The sequence below is a fragment of the Heterocephalus glaber genome, unplaced genomic scaffold, assembly GCF_053883595.1.
Source record: "Heterocephalus glaber isolate CG9 unplaced genomic scaffold, H.glaber_assembly_v1.0 deba00000470, whole genome shotgun sequence".
Lineage (NCBI taxonomy): Eukaryota > Metazoa > Chordata > Mammalia > Rodentia > Bathyergidae > Heterocephalus > Heterocephalus glaber.
In genome coordinates, this window is record NW_028258145.1 from 28,120,475 (window position 1) to 28,140,843 (window position 20,369).

The window sequence follows — 20,369 nt, forward strand, 5'->3', positions numbered from 1 at the left end:
ACTCTACATGACATTACGTATTTGTCAAAATCCACAGAGTATATAACACCAAAAGTGCAACCCAAAGTAAACTATGGACTTTGGGTAATAATGATATGTGCCAATATAGCTTCATCAATTGTAATAAATGTACCACTCTAGTAGGAAATATTGATCATGGAGGAAGGTATGCATGTGTAGGGATGGAAGATATATGAAAGTTCTCTGTATCTTCCTCTCAATTTGGCTGTGAACCTGAATCTACTAAAAAAAAAGTCTACTTTATAAATAAATTCAAATTACCCTCACTCAAATATAACTCTTTTCTTCATATTTATTTCCAGATTCTGACCATAAGAACTTACTTTTCCAGAAGTAGAATAGTTGTGTAGATAAACTTCTGCTGTTTTTATATAGCATTGCTTTATAAGCCTATGGCCTCAAAGTCTTCATGATGATTATTTTAGTGACTTAAAAATATTCCATTGCATAGATACACTTTAACTCAGTTAACCATTTTCCTATTATGCTGAGGTTCCTTGTAGTATATTTAGCTTTCCTATCCTTAGGCAATTTTCTTTTGAACAAATTCTCAGAGCCAGGCATGGTAGTCCTAGCTACTGGTCCAGCCTCAGCCAATTCATAGATTTTTTTTTTTTTTTGGTACTGGGAATTGAACTCAGGACCTTTCATTTGTGAGACAGGCACTGGAACTCAGCAATTTATAGAGACCCTGTCTCAAAATAAAAAAGGCTGAGGAGGTAGCTCAATGATAGAATGCTTGCCTAATATATGTAAGGCCCCAAGTTCAATCTCTAGCACTGCTAATAAAATGAACCAGAATAAAATATTTTCTAGAGGGGCATACCTAGGTTAAAAGACATGAACATGTTGGATGTTTTTCTACTTTATATTCTTCTTCTCAACTTTATCCTATCTTTAGCCATAGACTTTACTAATACAAGTAGGTAGATTATCCATATACATTTTTTGGCGATTCATTGAGATCAAGACTTTGTTTTCTTATGTATTTGAATAAGCTTTTTAATCTTCAGATTTAAATTAAAATTTAAAATGTCGCACTGATAGATATAATCTATTGTATTCTTAAATTCTTTTTAGAAATTTTCCATTATTATCAGTCCTTTATCTTTTTTTTCTATAGCTTCATTTCCTACAATGTTACTCTTTCATGATAGCAATAAATAAACTTTCCTAGTTTTTCCATGATTTGATTTAGATGTTAATAAGCTTGCAGACCTGGAGTTCACTGTGGTGTGTGACTCCAGGAAGGAGCAGAAGTCAGTCCTGATTGACTATATTTGTCTTATAACATATACAGTTCCTCCCTGGGGAAATAAATTAGGCAACATTAATTATCCAGTGGGAGCAGTTATTTATAAGTTAACCAATCAACTTACATATTGCTCTATAAGATAAGGCTTCTATTTATCCAACCATGAGCTGACTTAAATTTCTATATACCCTATAACAACTAGCCTCATGCCTTCCACATGGCAGATATTCCATAAGTATTTGTTAATTTCACCTGATCTGACATCAAAATGAGCTGTTACTTGAAAAAAATAAACCAGAAGCTGAAGGGCATTTTTTTTTTTTTGGCACCAGGGATCGAACTCAGGACCTTATGCTCATGAGGCAGGTGCTGGAACCACTGAGCTAAATCCCCAGCCCGAAGGGCATTATTTCTAACCACCAGAATATAATCCCCACCAGTCAACTTTTCCCTGCATGTTTTTAGCTGCAGAATGGGAATGTTAGCAAAGCTGAGGATGGGCATAGCTAATAAAAAGGGTCTGGTATAGATGAGACAGACTTCGCTTCTAATTCTGTATCTGCCACTTTCTAGCTGGAGGCCTTGAGCAACGTTAAGTTCTGGGTTTTTCCTTTTGTAAGAAGATCCCAAAAAGAGCTCTGGCATTGTTGAAATAAGAGTGAGATATAATACAGTCAAAGCATCTAGAACAGTGCCTGGCCCTGGGAAAGTGCTCAATGATGCCTCATAACAATTACCATCTTTACTTTCTTTGTCCTAGAAAATCTGTGCATTAAAAACTAATGAGAGGCTGGAGGATGTGTACACCTATAGGAAAGCATAGACATCAAGAAGGAAATATAAAATGTATGGGAGAACCAAACTGTTATGGCTTATATCTAGATGTCCTCCCAAAGCCTCATGTGGTCATAGGTGGGGCTTTTCAGAAGTAGCTGGATCTAGGGTGTGTGGTGCTAGGATCAAGGGGATGATGCTGGGATTGATTCCCTGTGGGATGCTAGGATTAAGGATGCAGGTACTCTGGATAAAATATTGGAGACGAAAGAGAGCTGCTGTCATTGCTGCTTGTTGCTTCCCGTCACTTGCTGCTTGCTGCCTTCAGCCTGCCATGAACTGTTACTTTTCAATGATGCCCCTCTGCCATGCCACCCCATCTTGGAGCCTGTAAACTATGAACTGAAACCTCTATAAATTGTGACCCAAATAAATCTTTCCTCCTTTAACTTTGGGTGTTGGGTATTTTGTGTCAGCAATGAGAAAAAGTAACTAAGACACAACCCTCCCCCAAACACACACACACGCCCAGCAGTTCAAGGCCCAATGAGTAATAATAATGTGTGTTTCATCATACATACATATAGATCATGTCCAAGTTATCTAAATTCTGTTTACCTGAGTTTATCAGAGTTCATCTGTTTAGTTGTCACTCTCTAAAAGGCTGAAAGCTTCTCAATTCATTCTAATACACACAGCAGTCTCATTTCTGAGAACTTCTTTTAAAGTATACACTCATGAAATAATGTATTAATACTACAGCAGAAGACTGGAGACATCTAAAATCTTTATCACTAGGAAACTGGCTGAATAAACTATGACACAACCACACAAAGGAACACTCTGTAACTATAAAAAAACAAATGAGGAAATTCCCTATGAATTGCTAGGAGACAATTTCCTGGATTTATGGTTAAGTAAAAAGAGCAGGTGTAGCACAGGTTATAAAACATGCTAACTTATCTATAAGACTTCCAAGAGCAGCAACTTCCCCTTGCCAAGTTGCAAAATCACAAACACAGGATTCATCCCAGGAAATCAAGTAGATCATTAACAAGCTAAAGGAGAAAAACTATACAAATTCTAGAAAGTTATTTGATATAATTCATACATCCTGATTCTCTTTCTTTTGTTTTGTTGTTGTTGTTGTTTGTTTTGTTTTGTTTGTTTTGTTTTGTTTGTTTTTTTGGTACAGGAGATCGAACTCAGGACCTTGTGCTTCCAAGGCAGGCAGTGGAACCACTTAGCTCAATCCCAGGCCCCACATCCTGATTCTCTTAAAAGAAAAATTTAGGGGCTGGGAATGTAGCTCAGTGGAACCATGCCTGCCTGACAAGTGCAAGGTCCTGAGTTTGATTCCCGGTACCAAGAAAAAGAAAAATTTAGAATCCCACCAGTGTTAGAAATAATACAAAGAAACTCCCTTAACACTGTAAACTTATTAGAAACCAGCAGGAATTATGAGAAACAAGGGTGAAATACAAAGGCGCTGCTATAAAATCAGAATGAGCTCCATCTGGGCTGGTTCTGGAAGTTCTAACCAACACATTAAAATAAGAAAAAAAGAAACTTATTTTTGAGGACTTGCTAAAATAAGAAATTATCAGAATAGAATCCTAATGTAGCTACCAAAGATAAGAATGTAGAACTATATTATTGTGGGGTCTAACAGAAGATTATAAAAGTTTTATACTATGATTTCATGTAAAAATTATATTTATTTATCTATGTTGAATATATACATAGAGAAAACCTAGGAAGGAAATTAGTCAAAATATATTTAGAGATTATATCCCTGGTATATCAGGGGTTTTTTCTATATTGTTCAGTATTTCCTGAATGCTTATTTGCTCGTTTTTTATTTGTTTGAGAGAGAGTCAATCTTGCCTAGAACTCACTATGTGGCTCAGGCTGGCTTGGAACTTTCAGGGATCCTCCTGCCTTGGCCTCCTGAATAATGGGATTACAAGCATGCACTGCCATGCCCACTTTCCTGAATGCTTTAGTATGAGTATATTTATATAATAATTTTAAAACCAATAAATCTCTTTTGTCCACAAATGGGTTGTACACATGCAAAATCTATTTCAAGGTCACTGAGATAAGATGCATTTCTCCTAAAGTAGTAGGGTTTGTGCTACTTTCCAACTCATCTCCACCTACGTGGAAAACCAGAGTGATCTGCTCTACTTGGTCCCTTCCTCGGAAGGGAGGCCTCAAATCATTGGGTTCCAAGAAGGTCTAGTCTGGCTTGATTCCTCGGGTGACCATGGCCCCTAGTATCAGTATGCATACCCAGTCCTACCCTATGCTAGCTGTTTGCAGAAGTCCCCAGCCCTCCAGAGGCTACCCACCTTGCCCAAAGACAAGAGGGCTCCTCATTGCTACATACACCAGAAGTTTCTGCCTCCCAACTCGGTGGATTTGGAAATCACTCTGGTAGCCTCAAGCCTCTAAAACCCAGGCTTCTCAGTCTCACTGTTAGACTGAAGGTCATGAACAGAATATGCCAAGGCCAGCTACTTCCTTGCATGGTTCTTGAAGACCTTAAATGTCCTTCATGTGGACAATTCCTTGGGTTTCATCCCTGTTCCTCATACAGCTGAGTCTTTCTGCTACCTCACTCCTACAGGTCACATTTTGTAAGCCCTCTACCTGCCATTCCCCACCTCATGTTAGACATCACCCAGCACAAATGGCTCCTGTGTGTGGTCCTCTTATTCTCCACTCTTCACCCTGAAGTTGTGAGACAGTCTCTACTGGGTTTCATTTCATCTGGGTACTGGATTGACCATCTCCGTGTCATAATCTAGTCACTTTCCCTAGAGCCTCCTCTACTTCTCACTCACCCCACAATCCATCGCCTTTCTTCATGGCCCAGTACCCACCACACCTTTAGAAGGTGTGAGGTTGCTCCCAAAGGCTGGACATCTTTCCCTCAGCCAGGAGCATTCCATTCCAATCACTGCAGCACTGGAGTGAGTGATCAAGCCACACCAGTGTCCCAAACTAAGATCAAGTCTGGCCTTCATCATCTCGGGAATTTGAAAAATATTGACATAGTCATTTCTTGTTGTGGGGGCGTTGGCCAAAGATATGTATGAGATGAATATGCAGAGATACTACATGCCCAAAACCTCTTGGAATGCATAGAGATTTAAAACATAGCCTATAGGAAGTCCAAGTAGGCTCAAAAGACATTGCCTTAAGGAATGAATGCTCTGGCCCTCTCCTCCCCATACTCTGATTTATCACTTAAATTGAACCTAAGGTCAATCATGTAACAGATCACCCTGACCTGTCCCTTTCCTCCCCTGTCCCCTACATGAATTCCTGCACAAAGTTTCTTTTGTCTTTTATCCTTGCTTCCTGGTTCTAGTAAGAAAAAGCCACAGAAGCTTCAGTTTGGGGTTGTCCTTATGAGACTCTCTCACACTGAGGAGTCTCAATTAAGGGCAGCCCCTTTGGGCCTTCTTGAAGTTTGAATTGGACACTGACTCCAAGTAATCTCTCATTCTTTGTGCCATGCCATGGTCGTGAACTGTGAAACCTTGTCTATCCAGAACCAGCTCTCTTTCAGACTCCTCTTTCCATAATTCAGTTATGAACCAGGAAATAATATACCAATACAAATGCCTTCAAATAATTACTTTGAACCTGGTAAACTTTAGATTATACTAATTTATACCTGCTTTGGTTATTTTATTTCTAATTTCAGATTATTTTAGGAAAAGGAAATAGAAAAAGGGAAATCAGCAGCTACAAGGCAGGCACCAGAAGTGACTGACTGGTAATAACATGCAAGGGTTGAAAAAGTATAAAACCTCCTAGAGAGGAAGCAAACAGCTCTATGCCTCTGCTATGCCACTGATTACCATGCAGCACAATAGCCTGTTTTTATAACTGGGCTCTCAAGTCATGGACACACAAACAAGGGTCACCTTCAGCATGCTTCCTGAGGATATCTAGATGTTTCCAAAGAACTCCAAGACCTCTGAAGGCTGCCCACCTTGCCCAAAGTTGAGAGGACTCCTTCTTGTAACTCCTCCACCAGAAATTTTACTCAATTATCTATATGGACAACATGAGTTGGTTCACATAATTTGTATGGCAGTTTTCAGAAACTGATCAGAAAGTATTTTTACTGTTGATCTACTAATATACTTAAGGTATAAAATGTTTCATCACATATGTGCCTGTTCCTACAACTAGCTAAATGATGAGAAAGAAAGCTGGAACAATTCATTGTAATTATTTAAGCTTTCTGGCTAGCTTTACCTTCCTCATCTGTAAAATGGAGTTAATAGTACCTTTCCGAAGCATTTAAAAGATTATCCCCCAAAATCTAATAGGGTAGCTATGCAAAAGTTCTATAGAAAAGAATAAAGAATGTGTTTGTTTTTGTTTTGTACCAGGAATCAAACTCAGGGCCTCATGCTTGCTGGGCAGGCACTGTGCCACTGAGCCACATCCCCAGCCTTAAGAATGTGTTTTACTGTGGTAATTTCCCTTATCTCGATTGGGTCATGAATTAGTTACCAAATGAAAGAAAGCTATAAGAACCTATTACTGAAGAGTTAGTGTTGAGGCAAATCTCAAGAACAAAAATAATTGACAGAATTAAGCACAGCTCTGAGAGGACTTCTGCCTGCATTAGCCGTAGGCCATTGTCGGGGTAACAGCGACATCTACTGTACCTAACTGTACTGCACTGACCTGGAAAACCAGAGGCTTTGACAGTTAGTTCAGTCCTGACCTATGTACAGTTTTAGTCAGGTGCAAAGTTCTTGTTTTACTGTTGCAAAACTAAAAATTAAAAATTGACAACAAGTATATTCTCTGGAAAAATAATAATATTTTCCATTTTAAAGCAACATTATTTTCATTTTCAAATGTAATACATGTTATTTGTAGAAAATTAAAGAAAATAAAGATCCTTCAATAACATCATTATCAACATTTAATGAATGCTTCATTTAGAACCACTGACCCACCATTATTATCTTTCTCTTCTCTCTTTCCTCTTCTCCTCTTCCTCCTCATCCCTTCCCTGACTCAATCTCTCTCTCCACAAACATTGTAAAAGAAAAATGATAAATCAAAAATGAAATCTCTCACCAGGGTTTACTATTGCTCACAGATTAGTGTGTATTATTCTACACAATTTTATGATAATAAAAATTCATACCATCACAAACAATAATGAAATGGCACTGTCATTGCTGTCCAGCCAAAGGCACAGGAACACACCTATGGTTGAGCAAGTTGGGTTTATTACTCTGGGTGAAAGAGAACACACACCATGGGGAAACTATCGGCCATTTCAGTGAGAGGAGGTTAGAATTCACGATGGTCCTCCTCTATCAGGAGTTGTCATCTTCTTCAACCAAGTGAGCAGCTTCGGGAAGGATCCACTTGGAGCTGTGAGGGAGGAAGGGGACACCCCCCTAGCCAGCCAGATCAGCAGAATCGACCCTCTCTGTGGTGACAGATGTCGCAGCCAGATCACCCTCACATCCTTAGAGTTCACTGAAACTGGAGCTTCTTTTAGGTGGTTTGAAGAAGGGTTTATAGAAGCAGGATGTTTCTTGGATTGTGTCAGAAAACAGTAAAGCTATGATTGGGTGTATTAAATATCATCTAAAAGAAGGGAGGATTAGTGCAAGGCTAAAGCTGATGAAAAATTGGTATAGCTGCAGCATTGTTCATAACAAGGACAGGTAGATGCTTGGTCATTTTTGTCATTTGGACAATGTTTTTGTTTGTTCCTGTGTCTGTGTCCAGACATGATTATGGAGTCGTCTCATTTTCATTTTGATCTATCTTTGGCATTGATTGTCCTTATCTGATGTATCAGGCCTGACTGTGAGTGCCAGGCCAGCTCCCAGCTCTCTGGGACTGCTTTTCTCTTGCTTGTTGTTCTCTCTCTCTCTCTCTCTCCCTCCCTCCCTCCCTCTCCCCCTCTCCACCTCTCTCTCTCTCTCTCCACTTAATGTTGTAGGCATTTTTATATCAATATGAGTCTTATTTAATCGAATTTCTCCTGTTGAATATTACATTTTTCATGTGCTTTAAGCTTATAATTTAGTATTCTTTTTTTTTTTTTTTTTTTGGTACCAGGGATTGAACTCAGGCCTTGCGCTTCCAAGGCAGGCGCGGTGCCACTGAGCTAAATTCCCAGCCCATAATTTAGTATTCTAATGAAAAAAAAAATTTTTTTTTTGGTTTTTTGAGACAAGGTCTCACTATGTAGTCCAGACTGGCCTTGAATTCACTATGTACCCCAAACTGGCCTTGAACTCAAAGTGATCCTCCTGCCTCAGCCTCCTGGGTGCTGGGTTCACAGGCGTGCACCCCCACGCCCGGCCTAAAATGAAAAGCTTTAAAGATACATTTGTGTGCAAGCTTCATAATCTGAGTGACCTTGGATTTGGTCCCAACTCAATCTTCAATCAGCTTCATGACTCTCAGCAAGTTACTTCTCTCAGAGCATTTTTCTCTGACTGAAAATGTGGCTATACCAGATTTTCTGGGATTAAGATTGGTTTGCAAAATGTTTAGCCCAATGCCTACAACTAACAAATTATTATACTTTAGGATGTTTTAAATTATTTAAGGCAACTATCACAATTTAAGGCATTTATGCTTAGTAAGGGACATTGGGTTTCCCAGGAATGTTTTAATTTCTTCATTCTGAAAGGAAGAACAGGGAGAACCTACCAATAAGCAACCAGATATAAATTAGGGCCCAAAGGAAAGAGAGGTTCAGGCTAGAGTTCAGAATACAAAACAGAGAGAAGTTGTTTGGGATCTAAACTATCCCACGCAGAGCACCAGCCTGGGAGGGAGAGGGACCCAGAGGCTGTAGCTTGGTACTGCAAAACCAAGGAGGCTGGGAGCTACGCAGGCTCCTGTAGAAATACCAGCCAGCTGGTGGTGTTGGGTTTTCTACAAGGTCTTAGTTCTTTCCATTGCTCACAGTAAGCCAGTTCAGAAATGGCCATATTCACTCATTCATTAAATATTTATTGAGCATCTACTATGTGTTAGGCCCTGTTCTAGATATTGCAGATATATGGTGAACAAAACACTGAGCTCTCATGGAGCTTATAATCCAGTAAGAAGGAAAGTAAAGATAAACAAGAAAATATGAGTTAATGATAAACTTTATGTTGAAAAGCAGGATAAAGTGTTACTCCTTAGAGTAACAGGAATTTTATATTAAGTGATCAGGATGGGCCTCTGTGGAGGTGATATTTGAGATGATTTAAGATTTCATAAATACTAGCCAACAAGCCAAGTTTGCAAAAACTAGGAAGATTAGTTTAACTGCCTTAAGGTGGAAACAAGCTTGGTGTGTCCAAAAAAATTGAATGATAGCTGGTTTCATGGTGAGGGAGAAGAAAAAATAGTTTGGGTATACAGGCTAGGGGCCTAGCAAATAAGACTGTACATGTGAATGAGGAATTTGGATTTTATTCTAAATATCATACGAAAACACAGGAAGGTTTTAATTTGGAAGGAACATGATCTGATTTATACTTTTGAAAGATAATTATATTTATGAGGGCTACAGTAAAATACAATACCTATTATTTGGTCTGCCAACTTCATGCCTTTCTTCTGAAAATTTAATTTTGCCCTCCTTGTGCATGCATGTGACTCAGATCCAGCCAATCAATGTATACCATTTCATTGGTTCAGTGTGGGCATGTGATCTAAACAGGGCCAATCAGAGTCTTTCCTTGAAATTCTTGGTTTGGAGTTAAAGAAGTGGCTTTGGTTCTGGGGAACAGAGCTGAAAGAATATGAAGGCAGCCATCTTCCCTACCTCTTAGAATAGAACCATTATAGCTTGGAGAGAAAGAAATCAAAAGAAACAGAGATGACTTCCTGTGGTTCTGAGAGCTACCTACTCCTTATCTTCTCTATTAAGTGAGCCACTAAATTTTCTTTTTACTAAAGTCTATCACCATTAGAGGCAGCTTGGGCTGGGGATTTAGCTCAGTGGTTCTGGCTCCTGCCTCGCAAGCGCAAGGTCCTGAGTTCGATCTCCAGTACCAAAAAAAAACACATACACCATTATAGGCAGCTCTTTCTTATCCCTTTTTTTTTTTTTTTTTGTACTGGGGATCGAACTCAGGACCTTGAGCTTGCAAGGCAGGCAGTGGAACCACTGAGCTAAATCCCTGGCCCTTATTCCAATATTTTTTAAAACTCTCTAGTTTCCATTTCTCTAGAAGAAAATTCAAGCCAGGTATGGTGGCACCCACCTGTGATCTCGGCACTCAGCAGGCTGAAGCAGAAGGATCGCTATGAGTTTGAGGCCAGCCTGGGCTACATAGTGAGTTCAAGGCCAGCCTGCACTACAAAGTGAGACCCTATCTCCAAAAACCAAAAAAAAAAAAAAAAAAGAAAGAATTCACTTCCATCATAGATATGGAAGAGAATTGTGCAATTGGGTTTATGAGTTCAAAGATTTAACATAATTTTTCTTCCAAAAAGAAACAAAGAGGATATCAGTGGCTCCTGGTCTAAGCAGAAGGGAACTGTGGCTATCAGACTTTAGGACTGTTGTCTGAACTCAAGGGTAAGATAGCCCATCTTTGTTGGCTTGAACTCAGGCATACTCATGTGACTTGCTTTGTTCATTAAAATGTGCTTAGAAAAGATGTGTTGCTTCTAGCTAGAAACTAGGTGCCCACATGTGGCTGCTCACATTCCATTTTTTGTCTCAATAGTTAGGGAAGCCCATGTCAAGACTGAGCCTCCAAGAGCCTCAGGTGTTTTGTTGTTGTTGTTTTCTTTTGGGGTTTTTTTGTTGTTGTTTTATTTTGTTTTTAGAGACAGGGTCTTGCTATTAGTTTATGATGGTCTTGGGCTCACTATGTAGGCCAAACTAGCCTGGAACTCATAACGATCCTTCTGCCTCAGCCTCCTGAGTGCTGAAATTATAGGAGTACATCACCACACCCAACCTTAGGAGCCTCAATTTCTGAGTGATACCCATACAACATGAGTAAAAAATAAGCATTTTCTTTTAAGCCACCAGGGAGTTTGGAGTTGTTTGTAATTGCCTCATAATTAAGCCTGTCCTGACTAACATACCAATAAGTACCTCAAAGTATAAGAATTTATCTAGCAAAATTCAAGATGGCTTTATCATAAACCTTTGTATAGGTAGTATGTGGACATCTGGTTTGTGGACTAGGACCTCGTAGGTTCATGTTCCTTTTCTCTGAGTTTTGCTGTTATGATTTAGACCTAGAATGTTCCCCAAAACTCTGATGCACTCAGGCAGGGCTTTTGGAAGGTGATTGGATTGTAGGGGGCTCTATACTCATCAGTGGATTCATGCACTAATGCGCTCAGCAGCTGAGTGTGCTGTTAGGAGGTGGGGCCTAATTGGGGGGGTGGTTGCTGGGGGAAGACCTAGAGGAAAGTATCTCCTTCCCAGCTCCTCCCTTCCCTTTCTGCTTCTTGGCCACTGTGATATAAGCAGCCTTCCTCCTCCAGACCCTTGCACCATGCCATTTCTGCCTTGGAGCCAAGCAACCACGAACTGAAACCATGAGCCACAATAAACTTCTCCTTTAAATTGTAGGTGTCAAATGTGTCCAGTGCAAAAAAGTGACTAAGACATTTGTCAAGGAATTATGAGATTATCACAATCTATGATGACCTATAAAGTATAAGGAAAGAGCTAAGGATTTAGCTCAGTGGCACCACGCCTGCCTGGCATGCTCAAGGTCCTGCATTCAATTCCTGGGAAAGAGAAGAGGAGAGGGGAGGGGAAGAGGCCACGGATAAACTGCTTAAATCCACAAATAAACTGCTTAAATCCAGAAAATCTGAGCAGTGATGGGTTTTGGGGGGTTTTGTATTTTGTTTTGTTTTTGTAACCGGGGATCAATCTCAGAACCTTGCGCTTTTGAGGCAGGCACAGTGCTACTGAGCAAAATCCCTGGCCCAGCAGTGATGAGTTTCAAGCTTGGTAGAAGATTAATTTGGTGGATATCTGTGAAAAGAAGCTATTTTATGAAAGATGACTCCTGCAAAGGGTTGAAGGGAGCCTCTCTTCATTTTGAGCATCTACTGCTCACTCAACTCCATCTAACCTACAGCTATTTTACTTTCTCAATCTACAGGCAGGTCCTTAATGCGTGTGCTCCAGACTCAGCTAATTTTAGAATGCTGATGTCAGTCGAGTAAGCAGGAATTTTCCTCTGCAAACTTATTAGTACAAGAATTATTTTATTTCTATCAATCAAATCAACTTTGTTGACCAGCTACCAGTCATCTAAGAGGTGAGATATTTGATCTCAGCCATCTTGGGGGTGGTCATCCCTCTCCCTAGAATTTCACAAGAATCCAGGAAGCATATGTGGCTCTCAGCAAAGGGCAAAAGAGCCTCTGGTTCTTATGATTGCTGCTAGGAAGCTCATTATCCCAGGCCACACAGAGAAAGGATGGGCAGGCCCCTCTCTCCATATCAATCATGGGGACACTTTTCGACAATCCACCAGGCCACAACTGTCCCCATGTGAACACTAAAACACTAAAGAACACTAAAGAAGCTACACGGAAGCAAGGTTCAAGTCTGTTTCACTCCAAGAATAAATCATTCTCACCTCAAGGATGGTGCTTTCTCCCTTCTTACAGGTCTTATCAAACACACAGACATCTTGAGAGTGTGGGGGCATGCAGAAGAGAATTCTGACAAATTCATTTGAGTTGACTAGAAGCCCTTACCTGACAGACATGCAATGTACCTGTGGAGGCATGAGGCCTGAGTTTTTACCATGAAGTCTCTGCCTCAACCTCCATGACCAGATATCTCCAATCTCCTTAACCATTAAGCCTCAGGGAGTCCCTGGTGTTTTAAAATGCACCCAGGATTTAGCTGGTTATATGACACACAGACGCAGAAATGACTACCATCAAGGAAGAAGAGTGTACTCATAGCTAGAAACAGGTGGAAGAGCACTCCACGCAGGGAGCCACACAGAAGCACCAGGGTGGGTCGGGAGGGGCTAGAGCCCTTAATGTGGTTTTCCACAGGAAGAAATGAGTAAGACTGACTAAGTTTAGGATTAACTACTTTGAATAATCTCAGTGGACTTTAGGGTATAGGAGCTGTCTTTAGTTGTCTGGTACTTGGCCCTGAAGTGATTAAGACAGGAGGATTGGAGTCCAGTGCCTAAGATCCCTGAAAGACCTCAATAAGGAGACTATTGGGTATGGGGCCTGAATTGGCTGGTTTGCATAAGAAAGGTCATCTGCAGACAAGTCTTTTACTCTCTCTGGGAATTGGCTATTCATGGGAGTAACATTCTCTCCAGGATCACCAAGCCCCCAGATGTAAAAGCATCAAAAATACAAAAAATATCCCCAGTACCAAAAAATACAAAGGTATGATGAATACACCTGGGCTAAACCTCAGTCTTGGAAGGATTTTATTCCCAGCCTTCTCAACTCAAAGGACTTGCTTGTACCTGAGAGATGCTGGTCCTGGGTTTCAGCATCAGTTGCTGCTGTAGTTACTTTTCTCATTGCTGAGACAAAATACCCAACACCCAAAGTTAAAAGAGTAAAAGGTTCATCTGGCTTACAGTTTGTAGAGGTTTCAGTCCATAATCAGCTGGCTCCAAGGCAGGGTGGCAGAGGGGCAACAGTTCATGGCAGACAGTAGCAAAGCAACAAGGGATCTTAACAGCATCTTCCTTTCCCATTTATCTTATTCAGACTACTTAGGGCAGGTAGCACTCACACCCTTAATCCTAGTGCTCTCAGGCATACATTGCATCATGAATCACACACTGTAGATTCTGCCACCTCTGAAATAGCCCCACCTCATTCACAAGAGGCTTTGGGGGAACATCTAAACAAGCCATAACAGTTGCTGACTCCTCCTGTCCCAACCATGACTCCAGCTGCAGGTGCTCAAAGCATTTAGCTTGCAGTTCAACAATGCCATGGCCCAGAGTCTGTGAGAAGAATGCCAGCTGGGACTTAAATAAGCAGTGCCTTACCCACAAGGGACAAGTCTGGAATTCATCTGTAGGCCTAAACCCTGTGTCCAGTGTGTCCAGGGAAAACCCCAGTCCCATAGGCTGGGAGCCCTTAAAAACAGGAAAAGTCCCTGGTTTGCACTTATTTCTCCACAGGAACAGCCCTCCTCCAAACCTGAGCCATCATCTTGGCTCTTCCAACCACCTTTGCCCTACCTGACATCCCAAAGAAGCTGGATCATTCTATTGTTTTTCCTTCCCAACCACAACCAGGACCTAGTGTTTTACATGAATCCAGATGGACCATTCTGGAACCTGATGTCTACTGGCCACACTACCTGTGTGTCACAGAGAAGCATGTCCCTGGGCCCCATAAGAGAGAATCAGAAAACTGCAGAAAGATTTCTTTTTGTTTTTATTGCTAGTTTTCCCTCCACGTGATGAAAATAATCTTTAAACATTCCAATCTTGCATTTGCCCAATTAAAAAGGCAAGTTTTAGCTCTTTGCCTTTAAGAGATCGGTCTCCAGCCAACCAAGAATAGTTAATTGTGGTTGTGACCCCCTCCCCCCATACAGCAGAGTAGCAAGAAGGGTCAGGACCCAGCAAGCACTGAAAGGAGCCCTTTTCTGATATCACTGAGGCCACTAGTTAACTTGGGGGCTGCTGAGGAAGGTGGAGGAGCAGGGGCAGTTCTTGGACAGGAAGTAGATTTGCCTCCTGTTGGGGTTAGGGCCAGTAATGAGCATCTCTTTCTAGCTCTGCATCAGTAAGGTTACATTGATAGAAGCAGATCACTGCTTAGGTGTAACAGGCTAAGAATCATCTTATGGATCAGGAACCAGAATCAAAAGCAGAAGGAAATTTGAGAGTGAGGGACAGAAAGCTGCAACCCTCTGGAGGTAATACAAACACAAGTGACCACCCAATAGCTGCAGTAATGTGCAAACCTCAGGCAGGACCCTGGCAGCCAGAATCCTAACAATCCTCCTGCAGAAATGCAAGGGTTGAGGCCTCAGTCTATCCCAACCCTACACTGTCTTTCAGTTCCTTGGTCCATGGACACTCTAATTTCCCACACAACCAAAGATGGTGTCATCATTCATACTATTTCTTCCAGAGTTAGTTTCACATTCCCAAACTCGTTTACTCTTGGGGCTTGAATTTTCCCAACAATCAAAATCCATATCCCTTCCTTTCATACCTTTTCATGTCCATCCTTCATTTTTTCTACATTCCACATCCCATATTTCACTAACCAGAGCTACAGTTCAAGGACTACATGTTCCAAATCCACTGTGAACTCTCCTCTCCTGAAAAAACTCTGCTCCTACCTCCCAGGGACTCTAATCTTCCCACTTTCCTCTGCCAAGCAGAACCGCCTCAAATAAGTAGTTCTGCAGTGAGGACAAACCAAAGTACGTGAAGCATTCCTTCTCTGTCACATATGGAGATGAGCAGGTCACAAAAGTCAGACACTCTGAGATTTATAAAAGTCACAGATCTGCCTAAAACCCAGACCCTGGCAGCTAAGATCTGGCAAGAAATGACGCAGGATAAGATACCTGTGTGACAACGGCCCTCTTCTTCCACTTCAGGGGACTTAAAATGATTGCATGTGTCATGGTTTTCATATGGTTAAGCTATACAATTATGGCACAATAAGTCAATGTTTACAATAACAACATCTACTTGTACATATAGTGCTTTATTGTTTACATGTTTTCTCATTTAATCCTTGCAGCAACCCTGAGGTAGGTATTACTATCCCCGTTTTACAGATGAGTAAGCCAATGTCCCTAGGTTAGAATACATCCCCAAGATTATATGCTTCTTCATGGCAAACCCACTGAAATTTCAAACCCAAGGGGACTCTTGAGTAGTTCACAGGCTGCTGTCAAGGAAAGTAGAGCAGAAAACTTCAACTGGAAAGGACTAGGCCATTCACTGGACCTTGAAGGAGTCCCTCACTAGGGATGAAAGAGGCACATTCACAGGCCAAGACCAGGACCGGGCAGGAGAAGCCTAGAGCACGTGGGAATTACAAAGCAGGAAGTTCCGGACATTGAGTGAGAGTTGACAGTGTCTTCAAATATGCAGAACCCAGCTTCCATGGACTATAGAAACAGAGGGAGGACCTTCAGCAGCTACAAGTCCAGGGACTGGCCACAGGCAGCAAGGCGAGGCTAGGAGGAGCTGCCATAGAGTGGCACCTTCTTGGCTTGGCCCAAGTGCAGTGACCTCCGGGAAGTGGTCCTTGAATGTTGTAAGGCCTTGAGAATCTGATGAAAGCCATACCCCACCAGCCACCCCCCAGAAAAATACAGACACACATGTACAAATGTACAGACAACATTTTGCATACAATTTTAGGGAGCCCATGGACCTGAGGTGGGGGACTCCTGCTTGAGGGCAGAGGAGTCAACCTGAGTAAAGTCACTGATCCAACTTATCTTTAAGCTGCTTATATTTCCTGTTACTGTACCCCTTTTGCTGTCCTCTAATATTTAGAATGTTGTGAAGTTCATTTTTAATGGTTGCCAAGGAAAAGAGGTTCAACCTACACTCTAGGCAGGGAAAGAGCATCTATGTCATGGCAGTGGTGGCAAAAATAAATAGAAGGATGGGGTCACACGTAATAGGGCCCTTCCCACCCAGAAGATCACTTCAGGAGCTTCTCTCTACTCAGATTTAGAAAAAGGTTGTGGGTCAATGGAGAGAGGGCAGTGTTTTGTTGCCTTTTAGAAAAAAAAGCCACTCACTAGGTGCAGGGTGTGGAGTTGTGCAGGTATTGGCCCCACTTCAACCTCCCCCCTCCCCACAACACCTAAGCTTCAGCCTGGTCACTCATACACATGTAGCCAGGTCTTCTATGAACACCAATGTATTTACACACACTCTTTCATGGAAAAAGGAAAACTGGGGTAGGGGGCTTCAGGCAGAGGTTCCACATTGCAGCATAGGGATCATGCACTCACCACAGAGAATCAGTAAAATAGAGAATCAACAGAACCATCTCAAGGACTCAGTTCATATTGGCCCCCAACTACCTCCATCGCTCTTCCTCCTGACCAGAGCCCACCTAGAAAGCAGTCAGGGTTCTATCTTGTGCCCCATAACCAAAAAAAGGGCCCAAGATAGTAGCTCATGGCTGAAGGGTCATAGGAGCTCACAAGTTGAGGAGAGGAGGCAACCTAATTCACTGCAGCCCCAATTCTCATGGGAATCAGGAATCAGACAAAGGCCTGGCCCCAAGCCCATCCAGGCCCAGACAGGGCAGACACTGACATCCAGGTGATCATTCAGACTCAACAAAAAATGAGAGGCCATGATAGTCTTCCAGGCCCAGCGACCTGGTCTCAGTGGTCACTTTGTTCCAGCATTCACTCATTTGCCTGGCTCTAGATGGATGTTTCATCACATGTGGCCAGTGGAGCCCCGGTGAGCCTAATATGGGCCGGGCTCGAGCAAGGATCAAGCAGGAAGGGTGGAGGGAAGCCACCAAAGCCACTACCCCTCTTGGCCAGGGCCAGAGGCAACCGCTCATCTTCAGGAGAAGGGGAGGGAGGGTCTTGGCTGTAGCTTGTGGTCCCAGACGGTAGGGCCCCTAGGTCTAAGCCCACCTTATCTCTAGCCAGAAGTTCCCTCTGTTGCCGTCTCTGCTGACACCGACCAATCAAGAGGAGAGTCAGAGATGCTACAAGAACCCCCAGGAAGAAGCCAATCAGTCCAGCCCCCACTGTGTGGGCTCGGTTTGAGGGGCCCTGGTGGCTGCCCCACACCAAGCTGTAAGCTGCTACCACACGGGCTGCCCCACCCTCCTGACATTCACAGGCGTAAGCACCCATGGCCCCTGGGCTCACCACCACCTCTAGCCCATCACGCCGGGGGGTGAGTGCAGTCATTCCGCTGGGCTGATGCCACACACAGGATGCCCATGCTGAGCTGGGGGAACATGGCAAGACCACATGTGCAGATGTGGCCACAGGAACTTCAAACACTACTGGGTGTTCTGCAGAGAGATAGCACAGGCATAAAAAGTGGTGAGACTACAGGCTAATGTGTAGTGGAGAGAAATGCTGGGTGACATCAGACATGAGACAGTACCATGGGGACCAAGCTAAAAAGGAGATTCCCAAAAGAGTAAGGCCGTGGGTCACTGGCTGCCATGTTTTCCAGAATCCAAGTTTTAAAGCAGGTATAAAATGGACAGCTTTCTAACCCCCCTTTTATCCATTCTTCCCATGTTTCATGAAACCATACAAACCTCCAGGCTCTTTGGGACACAAAGAAGAGACATCTGCTGACTCTATGTCTTGGACCAACCTACAAAGAGAAGAATAATTGATAAATCCAATGTCAGCATTCTTTTCCATCTTCTCAGCACCATGGAACATTTATTCATGCATTACATCTACTGCCATCTTATAAATCACTCCTTCTTAGCACAAGCTCCTGGAAGAAGTCACCAGAACTCCCCCTGCCTAGTGGGCCTTCAGGGCCTGGTAAAGGGAATGGACACTGACTACTGGCCAACCTGGGCTTGCTGAGTCTGTACAGTTCCTGCCCAGCCACATCTCCTGTTAGAGGAAGGAATCTACTTTAGCTCAGGTCCCAGGCAGTTCCTCTGTCTGGAGCCACAACTATGTAGATCTCAGAAGGTGACTCCTACCCTCAGCTGGCATTCAGCCCAGAGTCTTGCCTTAAATTGCCAGTTAGCAGGGAGTGCTTTCTCTTCCCACTCTACCTTGAAGCCCTTTAAGGACCTTCCCAGAGTGCAGTGGTACTACCCCTCTCCACAAGTCCTTGACCCCTCCCACTCCATTCCTTTGCCAAGTCTCAGATGCCAATAAAGTTAAAAAAGAAAAAATTGCCGATTTTTCCCCAATATCCCTTATATACTTCATCATCATATTTTCCAGGTCAAATTCTACATTTATTTCTAGCAGATCATTGTCTATTGTAAAGATGTTTGGTGGGTGTGCTTAAAAGAAACAAAATTCTTCTAAGAAATAGACCTGATTGTCCACAACCACAAGATTTGTCTGGAATGAAAAAAATACAAACTATAGCTCTTGTTGTTTCTTCATTAATAGAAAGAGCAAATTTGTTTTCTATAAAATCTAAGCAAAAATTCCAGGACTGTAAGTTATAAAAACAGCTTGTCTCAAGGAGGAACTCTCTCTATATAGCTGCTGATATATACTGACTTCTAATGGATCTGTTTCAAACAGCACAATCCTGGTTTTCCAAGATGGGACACTCTCTACTTAGTTCTCTGGCACCACTACCTGAGGACAGGAGACCAATGAGAACTCTACTAGGACTATCAGGGGAAGACAGGTAGAAGTCTTAACACTTGAAAGCCTCAGCCAGAGATAGACTCTGTTTAAGTATGAACTCCTTTAAAATGAATTTAAGTCCTTGAAGTGAGTCCGTGAAGTGAAGACTAGTATGAATGGGTAAATCCAAGGCTGATCAGTCTAGCTGAGAGTAGAGAAAGTGCAGAGATCATATGTACAGATGGAGCCACAAGAACCTCATAATCTGTTTTTCTCTCTTCCATAAATTGAGGTATGGAAGGCAGAATGTACAGAAGTACCAACCTAAGACACACACACATAAACTACCCCCAATTCATATCTGAACCATTCAGGCTCAAGTACAAAGGATATCTAAGACCAGTGAAATTCTTTTTTCAATCAATATTAGAACAATAAAGTAAGAATAAAGCATTTGCTTTTGTCTTAGAGGTTTAAAGTTCTCCCCCAAAGAAACTACAAAACCAGGTCAAATTCCTTAACCAAAAATGCTAAGCTGACCAAGCCTGACACCTTATATTTCCAGTTAGCAAAATGTCAAGAGGTGGCACAAAATTTTACATTTATAATTCAGTATGAATATCAGAAAGGCAATATTAAACTTTATGACTACTTGGATTAGATATCAGTTACCAAACATTTTCACTTTGTTTTGACATATGTAAATTAATCTGTTTTATTCTGAAAGGCAAGTACATTTACTTCTAAAGGATTTGTAACCTTGTAAAACGTAAATTAACTGGGCTTCAAAATAGGAAACTTTGGGCCAGGGATTTAGCTCAGTGGCACCGCGCCTGCCTCACAAGTGTAAGGTCCTGAGTTTGATCCCCAGTACTGAAAAAAAAAAATATCAAGGGCAAAATAGGAAATCTTAAGGTTAATTTGAAGAAATAATTTCCAAACAATTGATCAAAACATACTACATAAGGAGATTTCAATTAAAGATTAGAAGAATTAAGAAACATACAAACCAATTATAACTGATTA

General features: G+C 41.9%; 1 protein-coding gene across 8 annotated transcripts in view; it reads right to left on the reverse strand.

Moving 5' to 3' along the window:
- Nucleotides 1-20,369, reverse strand: part of Sema4f (ssemaphorin 4F) — a 170,699-nt gene that overhangs the window by 70,726 nt on the left and 79,604 nt on the right. For 6 of the 8 annotated variants that reach the window (XM_087202132.1, XM_004844655.3, XM_004844654.3 and 3 more), the window contains 2 exons: nt 18,329-18,387; nt 15,751-18,073 (listed from right to left, as the gene is read on the reverse strand). In XM_087202132.1, the coding sequence (XP_087058258.1) occupies nt 17,463-18,073; nt 18,329-18,387 (670 nt within the window). In that variant the 3' untranslated portion in view covers nt 15,751-17,462. Of the gene's footprint in view, nt 1-15,750; nt 18,074-18,328; nt 18,388-20,369 lie in introns of those variants that run through there. The other 2 variants (XR_015447678.1, XM_087202139.1) reach the window with 1 other exon arrangement.